Source organism: Cotesia glomerata, linkage group LG4 (genome assembly GCF_020080835.1).
Source record: "Cotesia glomerata isolate CgM1 linkage group LG4, MPM_Cglom_v2.3, whole genome shotgun sequence".
NCBI lineage: Eukaryota > Metazoa > Arthropoda > Insecta > Hymenoptera > Braconidae > Cotesia > Cotesia glomerata.
Window position 1 is genome coordinate 504,435 of NC_058161.1, and position 17,008 is coordinate 521,442.

Sequence of the window (17,008 nt, forward strand, 5' to 3'; positions counted from 1 at the left end):
TAAACCCAAGGCTCCATCGATAATGTCCACATTCGTGAGTACTGCCAACTGAAAACGAGGTATGAGGTATCGATCCCTTAGTACGCGTGCTGCCCAGCCAGTATAATTTTCGTAACCCTCGTAATGGCCCGTCCTTGTCCTTCTTCATCCCCGTCTTGGCTCGGCTCCCTTGTCGATATTCTGTTTATTAAAGTAGCGCAGACCAATTTGCCACTCTTTATAGCGCTGTTAGTATTGATATATTAATATTAATACTATGTAAATAGTATTTAGGCATGTACAGTATATAGTAGTCGATAATTGAGTTAACTGTGGACGGCGAGAGCTTGATTTCTGTGCCACCGAGAGAGACTACAAAAATTTATTAAATAACTTTGTTGCGAATCTTCAGGTCTGGAGCAGACATTTCGATTAACTCGCGGCGGGAGGCGCCTTTCATTCCCTTAGCTTTTCTATAAACTCTTTTAAAGATATTTTTTTCTAGCTGTCAAATTTTTTTTTGGGAAGAAAAAATAAATTTGAATTGATATAAAATTTTTCCTTGAATTTATTTGGAGTTTTTATAACAAATATTTTATTTTAATTATTATTTTTAATAATTTTAATCCAAATTTTTGCTTCTAATTTGTCAATTTTTATTTTTAAGTCAAATTATTTTATTAAATTATTATAATTTCGTGCTTAAATTACAATTGTTGCTTCTAATTTAACAATTTTTAATTTTAATTCAAAATTATTGCTGTTAAATTGTAAATTTTGATCTTAAGTTTAAATTTTAGCATTTAATTCATCAATTCTTCTTTTAAATTCAAAATATAAGCCAAAAATTATAAATTTTAATTAATTATTCAAATTATTGTTTCTAAATTAACTAAATTAAATTTTTAATTCAAAATGATTGCTATAAATTTTATGATTTTAATTCTAAGCTCAAATTTTTGCTTTAAATTCATTAATTTTTCTCTTAAATTCAAAATATTAACAGTAAATACTAAATTTTAATTATTAATTCAAATTATTGTTCTTAAATTAATTAAATTTGATTTTTAATTCAAAATTATTGCTCTAAATTTTATAATTATAATTTTAAGCTCAAATTTTTCCTTCAATTCATCAATTTTTCCTTTAAATAAAAAATATTCCAACTAAATAATAAATTTAAACAATTTATTAATTTTTGTAATTGTTTCAAATTCAAGTTTTCATTAAAATATTGCTACTGAATTAATATTAATAATTACTGTTTAATATATTAACCCAAATTACTCCAAGAAAATCCGCAATTTTCCATTTTATTTTTGTCTAAAATAAATTTCGAAGACTACAATAAATAAAATGAACCCCTTCCAGGAGAAACAGTTGGCAAATCCCCCGAAGAGATCGTTATAAAGCTAAATAATGTATCTAAGTAAGTTCGGTCTTTATTCAGCAAGTAACTTTTAAAACCGCGTTATTTCGGACACATACACACATGCAGCCCATAACTTTTCCGATAGTTGGCGACTGCCATTGGCCGGAACTGTTCCGAGCCTTACAAAGCGGGATTGGTCCAGGAGCCAGACCGGGAGCTAGTAAAGACCAAATAAGACGCTTACTCGAGAGTGTAATCTTTAAAGAAATCGAGCTTATATAACGAGGATATACTGATATAGATATATGATGCCAGGGCGATTACGTGCCCCGCGTTTCAACCTCCAGAGCTAGACTACCGACTCCCGGCTGGCGACCAAACGTGCAAGTCGAGTTAAGAAAAGGTAATGGTCTGGAAACGGCTCAAATGACCCACGAATCCAACCGGGAAATTCAACTCTACTTTCTTACCCTCTCTTTCCTTCCTTTTTTCCTCTTCTTGTCAGCCAGTACTTAGTACTCAGTTAAATTTCAATCAAATTTTATTTTTAAAACGACAATTAGGTCATTTTTCTTTTTTTTTTTTATTCAATATCAATCCAAAAAATTAGTTCCAAAAAATTAATTACAAAAAATTAGTTACAAAAAATTAGTTACAAAAAATTAGTTACAAAAAATTAGTTACAAAAAATTAGTTACAAAAAATTAGTTATAAAAAATTAGTTCCAAAAAATTAGTTACAAAAAATTAGTTATAAAAAATTAGTTATAAAAAATTAGTTCCAAAAAATTAGTTACAAAAAATTAGTTATAAAAAATTAGTTCCAAAAAATTAGTTACAAAAAATAAATTACAAAAAATTAGTTCCAAAAAATTTATTTAAAAAAAAAATGTTATTTTTAATAAACAAATTAATAATAAAAATTTTTTTATTTCCAAAAAATATTTTTTTGTAGTTACAAATCTGAAATTAGTGTTAAAATTATCTGTAATAATAATTAATAAATTGATATTTAAATAAAATAATTAATTACTAATAAAAATAAAATAAATAAAAAAAAAAGTTTTGTACTTTAAGGTAACAATAATAAATAAAAAAAAAATAAAATGAGTGGATAAAAAATAAGAATTGAATTTTGAAAAGCAAACAAATTACTGGTCCTTTATTTGGGTAACGGTGCTGGTCTGTGCATTGTGTAAACAGAGCGTCAAAATTAGCTGTTGACTCTAAATAAATATTGTTGAGTCGGATAATAAATATATATTTATGTATACATTTAATTTAACGGGTGTAGGAGGCAACTTGGAGGTAACGTGGATGAAGTTGAGTAAAAGAATGAAGAGAAGAGAGGAGAGGATGAGTGAAAGAAAGAGGCGGATCCGCTTCAGACGATTCGATCACTAAGATCCCAGAAGTGAATAAAGTGAATGCGTATCGCTCGTTAATTTTAATGATGATCGTATTTTCATCGGACAATAATTCGAGTGGCAAATTATCCATCATGTCTCTATTATACGGGCTGAATAGAGTAATCGAGATGTGAGATGTGAGATGTCGAACAAATTACGAAAAAACTACCATGTTTCATTCATATTTCGAATGATAATTATCTGATAATGATAACTAGCAGCACTAGCAGACATTTTTTAATGTAAATTCATTTTAAGGTTGACAATTTTTAGATTATTAGGAATATTTTTATACTTTTTAAGAAAATCCTCAAGAGTTTCGTAGAAACTCTCAATGAAAATCCTTAAATAGATTTTGACCACATCTTTACGAGTTATTGAATCGATTTAATATTTATTCATTGAAATGATGTCAACATTTGAAGCCTTTCGGGGAAAATTTTAGATAAAAGGCTCCATGTGACAAAGAAAGCTCTTCAATAGGTTCGGACATCTTTATACCCTTCAAAGAAGTTTATATTAACTTTGAATCACTGATACACTTACTGGGAAAAAAGTATTGTCATAATCACAATACTTGGTATTTTGATAATCAAAATACCAAGTATTGTGATTATCAGAATATAAGTCAGTTCAAGACCTATACTCTGCGCAGTAAACTATAATATATGCACTGTCACTGCCACCCTAGTAGAAATGATATCGAGTTTTTAGCCAGTAACTAGCCAGTTTGACTAGACTTAAACCAGTAACTGGCCAGTGTAATATCGAGTTTCTGTCAATTAACTGGCCAGTTTTACTAGAGATCGAACAAAACATGGCGGCTTCAGTGAAACTGTTAATTTTGAATATTGAGGTTATCAAGGGTTATAAAAAATTGTCAAATAAAATAAAAATAATGTTAAATAAACGATATCATATGAACGTTTCATTTATATTTATTTATATTATAAAATAAATAACATCATTAGACTAATAGAATAATCACAATAAATCTAACATTAAAGTAATTGTTTTTAATTAGAGAAAATTAAAAAAATATTTATTTAGGTTTTCTACTGCCTTCCCAGTCTTTTGAGTTACTCAAAATTACTCCGACAGCTTGTAATTCACACTGTTTTTTAATATTTTTTAAAACAACGACGCGTACAGGTCAACAGAAAAAAATAAACAGACACACACACACACTAGTAAAGATACAGTGTCGGTGTAACCAATGTTTATGACTTAGTTGTAGGTGGCGCGATTTCGAGTTTTTACTCGATATCACTGGCCAGTTACTGGTTTATATCGAGTGAAAACTCGATTATTTCTACTAGGGCATCGACGTTTTAACACTAACAGTCAGTTTATTTGATTTATGCACTGGTAAAAATAGAATTCAACTAATATTTATTATATGTTAGTTTGAAAAAAATTTATTATTACACTTTTAATTTTAATTTGTTCTGTTAGCTTTATAAGTCAATTGATTTGTGCCAGTAAAGAGAGGTTATAAACATCTAATAGTCTGTTACATTGGTATACTGATAATCAGTATACCTAGGTATTGTGATAATCAGTATATACTTTGTGATAATTGTGATAATCAAAATACCACGTACCTATTCTTAGTAGCACAATACCAAGTATTTTGATTATCAAAAAAAATATCCTTAGTAGCAAAATACTTTTCTCTCAGTGCTGATAGAAGGATTTATTAGTATCAAAAAAATATTTGTTAATAGTTAACAAATCATTCAGTAGAGACGACTTTTTAGTATTAAACAAATATTTCTTAGTATTTAAAATGATTTTTTTGTATTTAATAAATCTGATATTCATTTATTAAATATTAATAAATCTTTTTAAATACTAAGCAATGTTTGTTAAGAACTAAAAAGTGGTCACTAATAAATGATTTGTTAAATATTAACAAATATTTTTAACTATAAACAAATCCTTTTATCAGTGTAGAAGGATTTAGGTCTATTTAATAAGATTTAGTAACAAACCTTTCATTACCCAGTATTTATAGTAATAGTTACTAAATCATTTATTAAAGGTTATTTATCACATTGGAACTAATCTACTATCAATACGTACCAAACCCTGGCGGATCTGAAATATCGTAGAATTACGGTATTATACGGTAAAAATACGGTCGATATACCGTATGGCCACCGTAGATTACAGTAGCATTCTACTTGCACGGTAGAAACCGTAAAACACCGTAACGTACAGTAAAAAACGGTGAAAATACGGTATAGAACGGTAAAATTACGGTAGGGTACGGTGAAAATACGGTAGAATATATACTTCTGAACTTTCCGCACTACCGTATTCCAATGGTACCCTACCGTCAACTATACCTTATTTTAGCGATAAGTTACCGTACATTTACGGTACATTACCGAACAATTATGGTACTTTAACGTACAAAAACACTACTTTTTTTACCGGATAATTATAGTATTTTACTAACAATTACGGTATTTTACCGTACAATCATGGTATCTTACCGTACAATAACGTTAAATTACTGTACAATCACGGTACTTTGCCGTACAATCTCCGTAATTTACGGTGTCATACTGTATTACGGTAAATCACTGTACGTACCGTACTCTACCGTACCCTACCGTAAATTTGCCGTACATTACCGTACTCTACCGCACTTTGGATCCGTCAGGGAAAAAATATTTAGTAACTGCCACTAAATATTATTTGGTGGAAAAAAAAATTTATTTTCACATAATAAAGCTTTGTTTATATTAATATAATTTATTTAGAATAAAAAAATAATTTATTAAACTAAAAAATAATATTGTTGGGTAAAAAATATTTTTTTTTCTCCCAAATGACTAAAAATTTTGTTACTCGGTTTATTACTCCGTACTAAATAAATCCTTCTATCAGTGATAGTTTCGTAGAAACTTTCAATGAAAATTCTTAAATAGATTTTAACCACATCTTTACAAGTTATTGAATCGATTTATTATTTATTCATTGAAATGATGTCAACATTTGAAGCCTTTTGGAGAAATTTTAGATAAAAGGCACCCAGTGACAAAGAAAGCTCTTCAATAGGTTTGGACATCTTTATATCTTTCAAAGAATTTTATATTAACTTTTCCGAAGAACCGAAATAAGCTAAAAATTTATTTTGCTTTGAAATATTTTTTAAAAAATAAAATTTCGCTTATTTTGATGTCGGAGGAAATAAAAAAAGCTTTTAAACCTCCGTACGGTTATTAACATTGAGACAAAATTCGTTAGAAGATAACAATAATAACAAGATCGGTAGCTTGAAAGGCGAAAAGTAGCGAACCCGTTTATCTAAATGGACAAAAAGCGGTGGGTTATATGAGTTATGAGTTATAATGTAGAGAAATCCGGCATAAAGCTACAATACATTAAATACTCGAGGGTTATTCTTCGGGTGTTCCGAATAAAGTAACAAGAGTATAGTAGACGAACGGCAAAGATGGAAGAGACGCACCTCAGTGATAGTGATATAGCAGCACTGCTCTGTAAATCCTTACTCTAAATTCGTAATAATGCCGGTGTCGCCTCTAAATCTCAACAACCCCTGTCGGATTTAATATCCGCAAAAAGACTCTGCCACTTGTACTTCTACTTCCACTTCCACTGAGATACTTTTTAAAATTATTAAAAAGAGTTTTCTTCACCCTCAAACAAAGTTTAGTTTTTTATTTTTAGTCTCTAAATATTTAACTAAAAATTTAAATCGAAAAATTATTTAATTTTAATCATTTAATTTTTTATTTAGCTTCATTTTTTTTATTGAATAAAAAAAAATATTTTAACCAATAGCAAAATAAAATAATAAAAAAAAATTAATGAATATTTATTAACATTTGTCATAAATTGTTTTTTAATTTTATTAAAAAACTTAGAAATACTTTACTGATGAGTAGCCAACCGAAGAGACTAATAAATAAATAATTTATCTATCTGTTGGGTTCTGGTCCTGGTTATTGAATTAATAGACCTTGCAGCTGCAGACAGAGATGAGAGACAAGAGCCGGGAAACTGGAGCGACTGCGGTGAGCCAAGTCGAGAAGACATGACACTCTGACACTCTGATGGGGTGCCTATTAATATAAATAATAAATGTACTGGGGAATGGGGGTCGGTACTTGCCACCCTGATATGAGTCCGAGGGTGAACTAAAGACCGTGACCCCGGCGAATTCATACCAGGCATATCACTTGCTAGACACATTTCACTGGTGCAACAATCATTCGATCATTTCGACGAAAATTCATGAGCTTTGTCTTTCAGAGCCGAAGGGAGCTCTGCTCTTCAGAGTTAAAAACACAAAGACAAATAGAGACAAGATGAGTTTATCATTCACCCTTGATGATGCTCCCTAGGAGTACTTTTAATAAGATAATTCTATTTTAATTTGATTCGGATGTTTAAGCGATGACTAGACGACAAAAAAATTAATTGTTTACAAAATTAAGTTTAATTCTGACGAATTTTTTAATAATAAATTTATTTAAAAAATATTAAATATTAAGACACTGATCAATTGACAGACATTAGAAATTTTTTTATAATTTTATTAGTAATAAAATAATTAAAAAAAAATTCCAAATGTGAAAATTAAAAAAAAAAAATTAAAATTATTTTGATAAATTTTTTGGTGGTTCTAAAATTGACCGGTTCTGCAATAAATTTTACAAAAATAAATAAGCTCCTTGGTCCATTGAACTCTATTGTATGTGTGGGTGGATGCGTGACGACGCAATTTGGGCGTTGACGCGATAATCGCAATTGTAAATTCTAATAAACTCTTGAGCACTGTTGTGGACTAGTATTATATTAGTATACCAGCAGAAGAGCGGTCGTTGATGCTGACGTAGTTAGATATAAATCTCCGCTAACCGCATTACTGTTAGTCCAGCTCGACCACGCCCACGGCAATTTCATTTTCGGTCGGATCATAAATTTTTGTAATTCGATTTAAAGTATTTCAATCTAAGGACATGGTTAATAAATATCCTACATATACCTCGTCTTCTAGGATTGTAGTTCAACATTAATTGAGGGTCATTTTTGGTAGGAAAAATTACTAGAATTTTATATTCAAAAATTCAAACAACCTTAATTTTATTTTGCTAAATAATTTAATTTTAACATAAATTAATTTGAATTTTTAAAGTACTCCAAGATATTTTTAATAATTTTTTTTCTCAAAAAAATGAGGACTTATTCTAAAAATTAAGAAAAAAATTTAATTTTTCAATTTTTAGTATTTTAATTTTAAATAAACTTAAAAAAAATGTTTTTTTTAATTTTTTGGCTCAATAATTTTAACATAAATTAATTATAATTTTAAAGTATCCCAAAATATTTTTAATAATTTTTTTCTCCAAAAAATGAGGACTTATTCTAAAAAATAAGAAAAAATTCAATTTTTAGTATTTTAATTTTAAATAAACTTTTTTTTTAATTTACTGGCTCAATAACTTTAACACAAATTAATTATAATTTTAAAGTATCCCAAAATATTTTTAATAATTTTTTTTCTCAAAAAAAATGAGGACTTATTCTAAAAATTAAGAAAAAAATTCAATTTTTTAATTTTTAGTATTTCAAATTTAAGTAAATTTTTTTTTTTTTATTTTTTGGCTCAATAATTTTATTATAAATTCCCTTTAATTTTTAAGTATCAAAAAAATTTTATTAAAAATTTTTTTTCTTCAAGTATTGATTTCTAAAACTTAAAAAAAAAATTTTAAATATTGTTTAACAATAAAAAAAAAAAACATGACAAATAATCCAATCTGAAAACTTGGAGTTAAAATTAGTAAATTTTCTTGTTAGCAGTCACCCGCAGAGTCCAGCACGTGTCCAGCAAATAGTTTCATTATATAAAAAAAAAAAGGCCCGATAGCTCGACAAAGATCCAGCGATTTATTAGGCAGCTTCCCATTAAATTAGACCGTCGAGTGAAAATAATTTAATAGCGTACGTGACTATTCGGTAATAGTATTTAAATATAAATGTATAGGTAAATATCCACGGTGTACATTGTATCTAAAGGGTGCAAAGGGTGGCAGTTAAGTGGAGGGAGGCTCGCAGCCTGGAGCCAGGGCGTGTACCAATTTGTAGCAACAATGCTAAAGTCACCAGCAGAATTGAAACGTAATTTTAGTGAATGGGAAACAAGCGTTGTCCTGTCAATTTGTCCTGCCAGCCAGAAATTATCTTGCGCCTGGATTCCGCAAAAGGATCCGATCCTGTGATTACTTTTTTGTCCTCTCTATTATATCGAGGGCCTCCCGGTCCTTTTTCCATTACAGCCCGTTACTTCTCACGACACCTGGTAATTGTAATTAAAAACAATTATTCGGCAGTCGTTGATAAAAATTAAAAACGCAATCCAAGTTGTCTGACAGCCGCTCAATGTTTTCGCTTTTCTATTCCGAGCGATTACCATGAAAATTTATTTATTCATCCCCTCCTGCTATCCTCCGTATCCAGATACTGGCATCGTATCGAGGGGATCTCTACTCTTACAGAGTTATCGAGTGGCATGCGCAGTAACTTGCGTATCATCGATCAGAGCCGACTCATCTGACAAATCTCAATTGGAGCCAAACTCTAACTCTAACTCGAGAATAATCCGCCGATGAGCTTTATTTTAAATATTTGCTAATTTAACATCGCCTTTGTGCTTCCTCACTGTCTCTTCAAATTAGATTATGATGATACGAGGCTGGAGCTGGAGGGTCGTTATCAAGAGTATTGGGTGCTCGTTAGTCGTCAAATCTTCCTGATAAGGTTTCAATACTCGGAATCAGGAGTTATACTTTAGATTAAGGACGACGCTCGAATTCTATGCTCAAGAAATGTTAAGAGACAAATTATTAATTTAATAATTTATTTAATAATGAAATAATTATTAAATAATAATTTAATAATTAAATATATTTTTTTTGTATTCAAAATTAAGCAAAAAACATTTTTTTTTTTCATTTAAATAAATTTAATTTTTTTAAAAAAATGTTGTTTCTCTTTTTATAATAATTTTGATTAAAGAAATTTTCCCTTGATTCAAATTAATTGCTTTTTAATTTTAAAACATCAAATATGAATTTTTGGTTCAAGTTTAATAAATGTTATATTATATGATATAAATTTTATTTGACCTAGGAAATTTGTTTTTTCATTATTAATCTATAAAATCATTTTTTTTAATTAATTTTGATTAAAGAAATTTTTCCGTGATTCAAATTAATTTTTTTTTTGATTTGAAAAAATCTAATATGAATTTTTAAAAGAATTTTTGGTTAAAGTTTAATAAATGTTATATGATATAAATTTTATTCGACCCAGAAATTTTATTTTACATTATTAATCTATAAAATAATTTTTTTTTAATTAATTTTGATTAAAGGAATTTTTCCTTGAATCAAATTATTTTTTTTTTAATTTGAAAACATCAAATGTGAATTTTTGGTTCAAGTCTAATAAATGTTATATTATATGATATAAGATACAAAGATGACTAATAATATATTAGAGAGACTAGCGACAGAATAAACTCCCATCCCTAATTTATGGACACGGTAAGCCAATTTATTTGTCGAAGTAACGAGTCGTTATTAACCGCATACAAGTTTTTCTCACACAGCCCTTTTCTGGAGATCAGATGGATATTTTCGGCTTCCTGCTGGGATGCGCCACGCGTCAACATCATTACGCGGGACACTTGCTACTCTTCCCACTGTCTGCTTTCATACTTTCAACCTCCGGCTTATTAGATATTTATTATTCTGATAATTATGGCTTACAGATAGATTATTTATCATTTTTTTCTTATTTATGGTTTTAATCATCCAGAATTATTTAATAAATTTTGACAAAATTAATTAATCACTTTAACTCCAAAATATTTCATTTCAAACACTAAATTATAATAAAGTAACAAATTTTTTTTAAATTTAACCCCTTAATTTTAAAATTACAATTTTTTAACCTTAATAATAAAATTTACCTTTTATATTTTTTTTTAACTTCACCACAAAAAATTGCTAAATATTATTATAATAAATAGCGGACTAATTTTTTTTAAATAAAATTAATTATCAAGAAAATTTTGACTAATTAATTTTCAAAAAATTAATTAAAATATTTTATAATTTATAATTAAATAATAAAGATATTTTTTAAACATACTTCAGCACAAAAAATTGCTAAATATTATTATAATAAATAGCGAATTAATTTTTTTTAAATAAAATTAATTATCAAGAAAATTTTGACTAATTAATTTTCAAAAAATTAATTAAAATATTTTATAATTTATAATTAAATAATAAAGATATTTTTTAAACATACTTCAGCACAAAAAATTGCTAAATATTATTATAATCAATAGCGTACTAATTTATTTTCAATAAAATTAATTATCAAGAAAGTTTTGACTAATTAATTTTCAAAAAATTAATTAAAATATTTTATAATCTATAATTAAATAAAAAAAATATTTTTATTTATCTGTTGCAGGTCTGGTTTCAAAATCGGCGAGCAAAATGGCGCAAAACGGAAAAATGTTGGGGCAGAAGTACCATAATGGCGGAGTACGGTCTGTACGGAGCAATGGTGCGGCATTCATTGCCTCTTCCCGAGACAATACTCAAGAGCGCCAAAGAGAACGAGTCTGTTGCTCCCTGGCTCCTTGGTAAGTTAAGAATTATTAATAAATTAATGATTAATAATTATTGATAAAAAACAATATTAATAATTATTAACGATTGACAATGACCTTCTTGAGTCAGACGAGGTGGCTGGGTTAAAAAACGAACAGAAGAAATAAATAAAATAAAAATAATCGTCCCGGGACGTCGTATTTAAACGAACAATATCGAACTGTATTTTTTCTGTCCGTCTCTGTCAGCACAATCGTCTAAGACAACCGGCTTTAGTCAAGATTTCGAAACTAACCAAGAACTGATTGACTGTGGCCCCGTAGGGATGCACCGGAAGTCGATCGAGGCTGCGGAACACCTCAAGTCTGGAGGCGAGGACAGCGGAAACGACCACGCTGGGAGCAGCAGCAGTCCTAGCCACAATCACCACCAGGGAGGACCCACCAGCTCTGAGAGCGGCCAGGAGAGCCAGGACGGCATGGGAGGACCTTCTTCTGGTAAATATATTTTCTTTTTTTTGGGAAAAAAATTTTTTAAGCAAAATTAATTTAATTATATTTTTTTTTAATTTGATGTAAATTAAGAAATGACCTTGTATCTTGTGAACTATTGACATATTTAAAGATATAAGCTCATCCCGATGATACACTCATCGAGACCTTTCATTTGAGTACCCACATCGATTTTTCATATATTTATATATATTATATATATGTATATATGAAAAATATATCAAAAATGCATGTGGGTATTTAAATAAAAGCTCTTGATGAATGTAATGTCAGGGTGAGCTTAATATATCTTTAAGAACATCAATAGTCAAGTAAGTACAGGGCATTTTAACAAATGTCCTGTGAACTATTGACATTTTTAAAGATATAAGCTCACCCTAAGATTACACTCATCAAGACCTTTTATTTAAGTACCCACATCAATGTTTCATATATTTTATATATTTATATATTTCACAAATACCATATATGAAAAATATATTAAAATGCCATGTGGGTACTCAAATGAAAGCTCTCGATGAGTGTAACATCGGGATGAGCTTATATCTTTAAAAAGGTCAATAGTTAAAAAAGTACAGGGCATTTTAACAAATATCTTGTGAACTATTGACATTTTTAAAGATATAAGCTCACCTTAAGATTACACTCATCAAGACCTTTCATTTAAGTACCTACATCAATTTTTCATATATTTTATATATTTATATATATATATATATATATATATATATATATATATATATATATATATATATATATATATATACTACATATATGTATATATGAAAAATATATCAAAAATGCATGTGGGTACTCAAATGAAAGCTCTTGATGAGTGTAAGATCAGGATGAGCTTATATCTTTAAAAACTTCAACAGTTTAAAAAGTACAGTGCAATTTAACAAAAGTCATTGTTTAATTTAATTGTATTTTTAAAAAATTGAAATAAATTTTTATAAATATTATTTTAATAAATTATTTTGATTAATAAATTTAATTAATTAAATTTTACTGATTTTAATTTTTAAATGGCAATTTTAATAATTTTTTAATAAATTATTTATTTAAAAAAAAATTCTACTTGTAAAAAAAATTAATTAATAAAATTTTTTACATTAAATGAAATTAAAAAGACTGTCCTTTGGTCCTCCAGGAGTCGTCCAGGACACGGAGCAGCTGAGGAACGAAAGCATCGCGTGCTTAAGAGCGAAGGCGCAGCAGCACCAGCTCCAGCTGAGCCTGCAGCCGGCGGCGGGCAGCAGCGCCTCAACAACTCCCGGAAGCACCTCATATCCGACAGGACCTCCGCCGACCAGCACGCTCCACGCCTCTGTTTAATTAGAGACTCTCAATCATCAATTAATCAATTGATCAATCGAATTGGATTTTCGGTCCTCCATCAGCAGCGTCCCTTCCATTACCCCGTTCCGGCTAGGCAGGTTATTTGGATTACCTGAACTGGAGGCTGGTTCATTCGCTCCATTTCCGTTGATAATATTAGCGACTGCCGGCCTCGAACACAACCACCACTCTCTCCCTTCTCAGGCCATGATCTGCTATCTGCACAAGTCTGATTTAGCACCGGTAAACCAGACCCGGCCCGGAAACTAATTTCCTCGAGCTACTTATCCGGAGAGTTACCTCTAAAGATACGTATTTAAACCTCGGGATTATATCGGATTATTTATTACATTTATTACTCTCGTTCAATCGCTACCATTATCAGTATCGTTATCCTTATTAATACTTACTAAAGATTCTCAAGGTTTTGATGGAATTTGATAAGGAGTTTATAATTTATTTAAAAGAAAATTTAATTAAAAAATAAATAAAACAAAAAGTTATTAATTTTCTTTCAAAAATGGAATTTTTTAAAGAAAAATTATTTTTATTTGAAGAAAATGAAATTGTTGAAGATTTTTTATCAATATTTTAATATTTAGTTAAATTAAAATTAAAAAGAAGGAAAAAATGAAGAATTATTCAATTTTTTCATTAAAAAAATTTTTTTCTAAAAAAGAAATGTTTAAATTTAGAAAAAAGAAATTTATTCAAAATTATTAAAGGTTTTTTTCACAAATTTTTTAATATTGATTTAGTTTTGAGGAAAATTGAATTTAAAAAGAAAAAAAAAACAAAGAATTATTAATTTTTTTTTATAAATAAAATTTTTTAAAGAAGAAATATTTTAATTAGACAAAAAGACAATTTTATTCAAAATTGTTGAAGATTTTTTTTCAAAATTTTATTTTTGAGAAAAATTGAAATTAAAAAGAAGGATAAAATGGAAAATTATTCATTTTCTTCATTAAAAAAAAATTTTTTTAAAGAAGAAATGTTTAAATTTAGAAAAAGAAAAATTGAATTTAAAAAGAAAAAAAAAACTAAGAATTATTAATTTTCTTCAAAAAATAAAATTTTTTAAAGAAGAAATATTTTAATTAGAGAAAAAAAGAAAATTTTATTAAAAATTATCAAAGATTTATCGTTAATATTTTAATTTGGAGAAAAATTGACATTAAAAAGTAGAAAAAATCAAGAATTATTCATTTTCTTTCTTAAAAAAATTTTTTTAAACAAGAACTGTTCAAATTTAGTAAAAAAAAATTTATTCAAAATTATTGAACTTTTTTTCAACTAATTTTTCGTCAATGCTTTAATTTTTAGTAAAAATTGAATTTAAAAAGTATAAAAAACAAAGAATTATTTATTTTCATCATTAAAAAAATTATTTTTAAAGAAGAAATGTATCAATTCAGGAAAAAAATATTTATTCTTTATTATTGAAGGTTTTTTTTACTAATTTTTTTATTAATGATTTAATTTTGAGAAAAATTAAATGTAAAAAGTCGAAAAGATTGAAAAATAATTTATTTTCTTCATTAAAAAATCATTTTATAGAGAAGAAATGTTTTAACTAAGAAAAAAAAAGAAATTTACTATAAATTATTCATATTTCTTCTGACATTTTTTCATTAAAACTAAATCTCATTTTTTAAACCATAAAAAGTGTCAAAAATCTCTAAATACCTTCCTACACTTCAATTAAAAAAATCTCAAGTAAAAAATAGTCTATATTAAAAAATTGGGAAGAAATAAGTTTAATAAAAAGCCTCTATATTCTTCTTATAGATAAAGTAACCCCTAAATTTGAATAAAATTCCAAAAACTCCTTTAATAAATTAAATTTATAAATACTTAAGCCATCAAAACCTTGAAGAATTATTTAACACGACAATATTTAGTTACTTTGTTAATAAATCGCCTAATCAACGATTTCAGTTCGGCCATTTTGTCGGCAACGAAGAAACCCAGGCCTGAATTCTGTTACTCCGCGGCCTACGTTACCATAAGCAAAAGCAACAAACTATAACATATAAATATATAAATATATATAATAAACCTGTAAAGTCAACGAACTAACTGTTTTATCGAGTGTCGGTACCTACGTACATCGAAGGTTATCTTTGCATTTATTACAGAATTAACAGAACAAGTCTTAATTCTTAATTAATAAAAAAAATATGAGTGTGTAATAACAATAATTTTAATAATAACAATAATAATAATGGAGTACTTACAAGAGGTACTAACAAAGATAACTGCTGTCAAATGTGCAATATTGAATTAAGCTAACCTAAGGCATGATTTGAACCCGGGACTTCTGTTTCACCTCCGGGTTCTCTGTAAATATTAATATAAATAAAAATATTATTATATATATATAAATAATTGATAATTGATAATTAATAATTATAATGGACATGTAGTCTGCGAAAAGGGGGGGTTTCTGTAGAAGCGGCCTGATTAGATAAAAAGAAGGTTTCTTTTTTATTTTTTATATGTTGGTAATCAATAATGAATTTGTAATTGTAAGCTCTTAATAATTATTAAATGTAAATTTTAAATATAAATTAATCATTATTAATTAAAATTAAAGAAGAAAAGACTGCTTGAGTTAGGTGACCAGAGATTGTCACGGAAGCCTCCTCGGTTGAGCAATTTGACTATTTTATTGAAAAAAAAAATTTTTTTATTGAAGAAACAAATTTTTGAGCTTTAATAAAAATTTTTTCTTTAATAAATTTAAGTTTTTTTTTCAACGTATGAAGATGATAATTAACTCCAAGATTTTTGATGTAAATATTAGTCTTAAAAAAAATTTTTTAAGTAAAAATTTTAGAAAATTTAATTATTTGAGTAAAAATTTTGAAAAATTAAATTTTTCAAGTAAAAATTTTAAAAAATTTAATTTTTTCAATGAAAATTTTAGAAAATTAAATTTTTGAAATTTTTCAAGTAAAAATTTTAGAAAATTTAATTTTTTAAGTAAAAATTTTGAAAAATTAAATTTTTTAAGTAAAAATTTTGAAAAATTAAATTATTCAAGTAAAAATTTTGAAAAATTTAATTTTTATTTTTGAAATTTTTCAAGTAAAAATTTTAGAAAATTTAATTTTTTAAAACTTTTGCTTAAAAAATTAATTTTTGAAATTTTTCAAGTAAAAATTTAAAAAAATTTACTTTTCTACAAAAAATGTCTTATAATTTTTTTTTACGCCTAAAATCTTTCCTGTAATTTTAAAATTAAAATTAAAATTTATTCTAATAAAAAATCTTAATTTTCAAATTGCGGCTTAATTATTAATTTAAAAAAATTATGACATTTTTTTTAGAAAATTAAATTAACAATTTTTATTAATAAAATTTTTTCATCCGACCAATATTTTCGCTTTAGTATCAAAAATCAGACACGACTAATTATTATTTAAAAATTACGGCAAAAATCCTGGAAATAATGAAGATATGTAACATGTAATGCACTAAAGTACTTACCTAATTATTGGAAAATGTTATTGCAAATAATCTCGGGACATTTCGTAAGCGTCCCGTCGCATGAATAGTAGTCGGCTAGTGTACGTAAAATAAAGTTTCTGACAAAAGTTATTATTAAAGACAAAAAACCAACCAACAAAATATAAATTAAATATTAAATTAAATATATATATATATATTAAATAATTAAAAAAAAAAAAAAAAAAAAAAAAAAACCATTTAATTATTTGAC

The 17,008-nt window shown here is 27.0% G+C and overlaps 1 protein-coding gene across 8 annotated transcripts in view; it reads left to right on the forward strand.

Moving 5' to 3' along the window:
* LOC123263325 (visual system homeobox 2) overlaps nt 1-13,791 on the forward strand; it is a 47,869-nt gene extending 34,078 nt beyond the window's left edge. For 5 of the 8 annotated variants that reach the window (XM_044725980.1, XM_044725983.1, XM_044725982.1 and 2 more), the window contains 3 exons: nt 11,286-11,460; nt 11,677-11,925; nt 13,094-13,791. In XM_044725980.1, coding sequence (XP_044581915.1) covers nt 11,286-11,460; nt 11,677-11,925; nt 13,094-13,278 — 609 coding nt within the window. In that variant the 3' untranslated portion in view covers nt 13,279-13,791. The remainder of the gene's footprint in view (nt 1-11,285; nt 11,461-11,676; nt 11,926-13,093) is intronic. The other 3 variants (XM_044725985.1, XM_044725986.1, XM_044725981.1) reach the window with 2 other exon arrangements.
* Nucleotides 13,792-17,008: the final 3,217 nt, after the last annotated feature.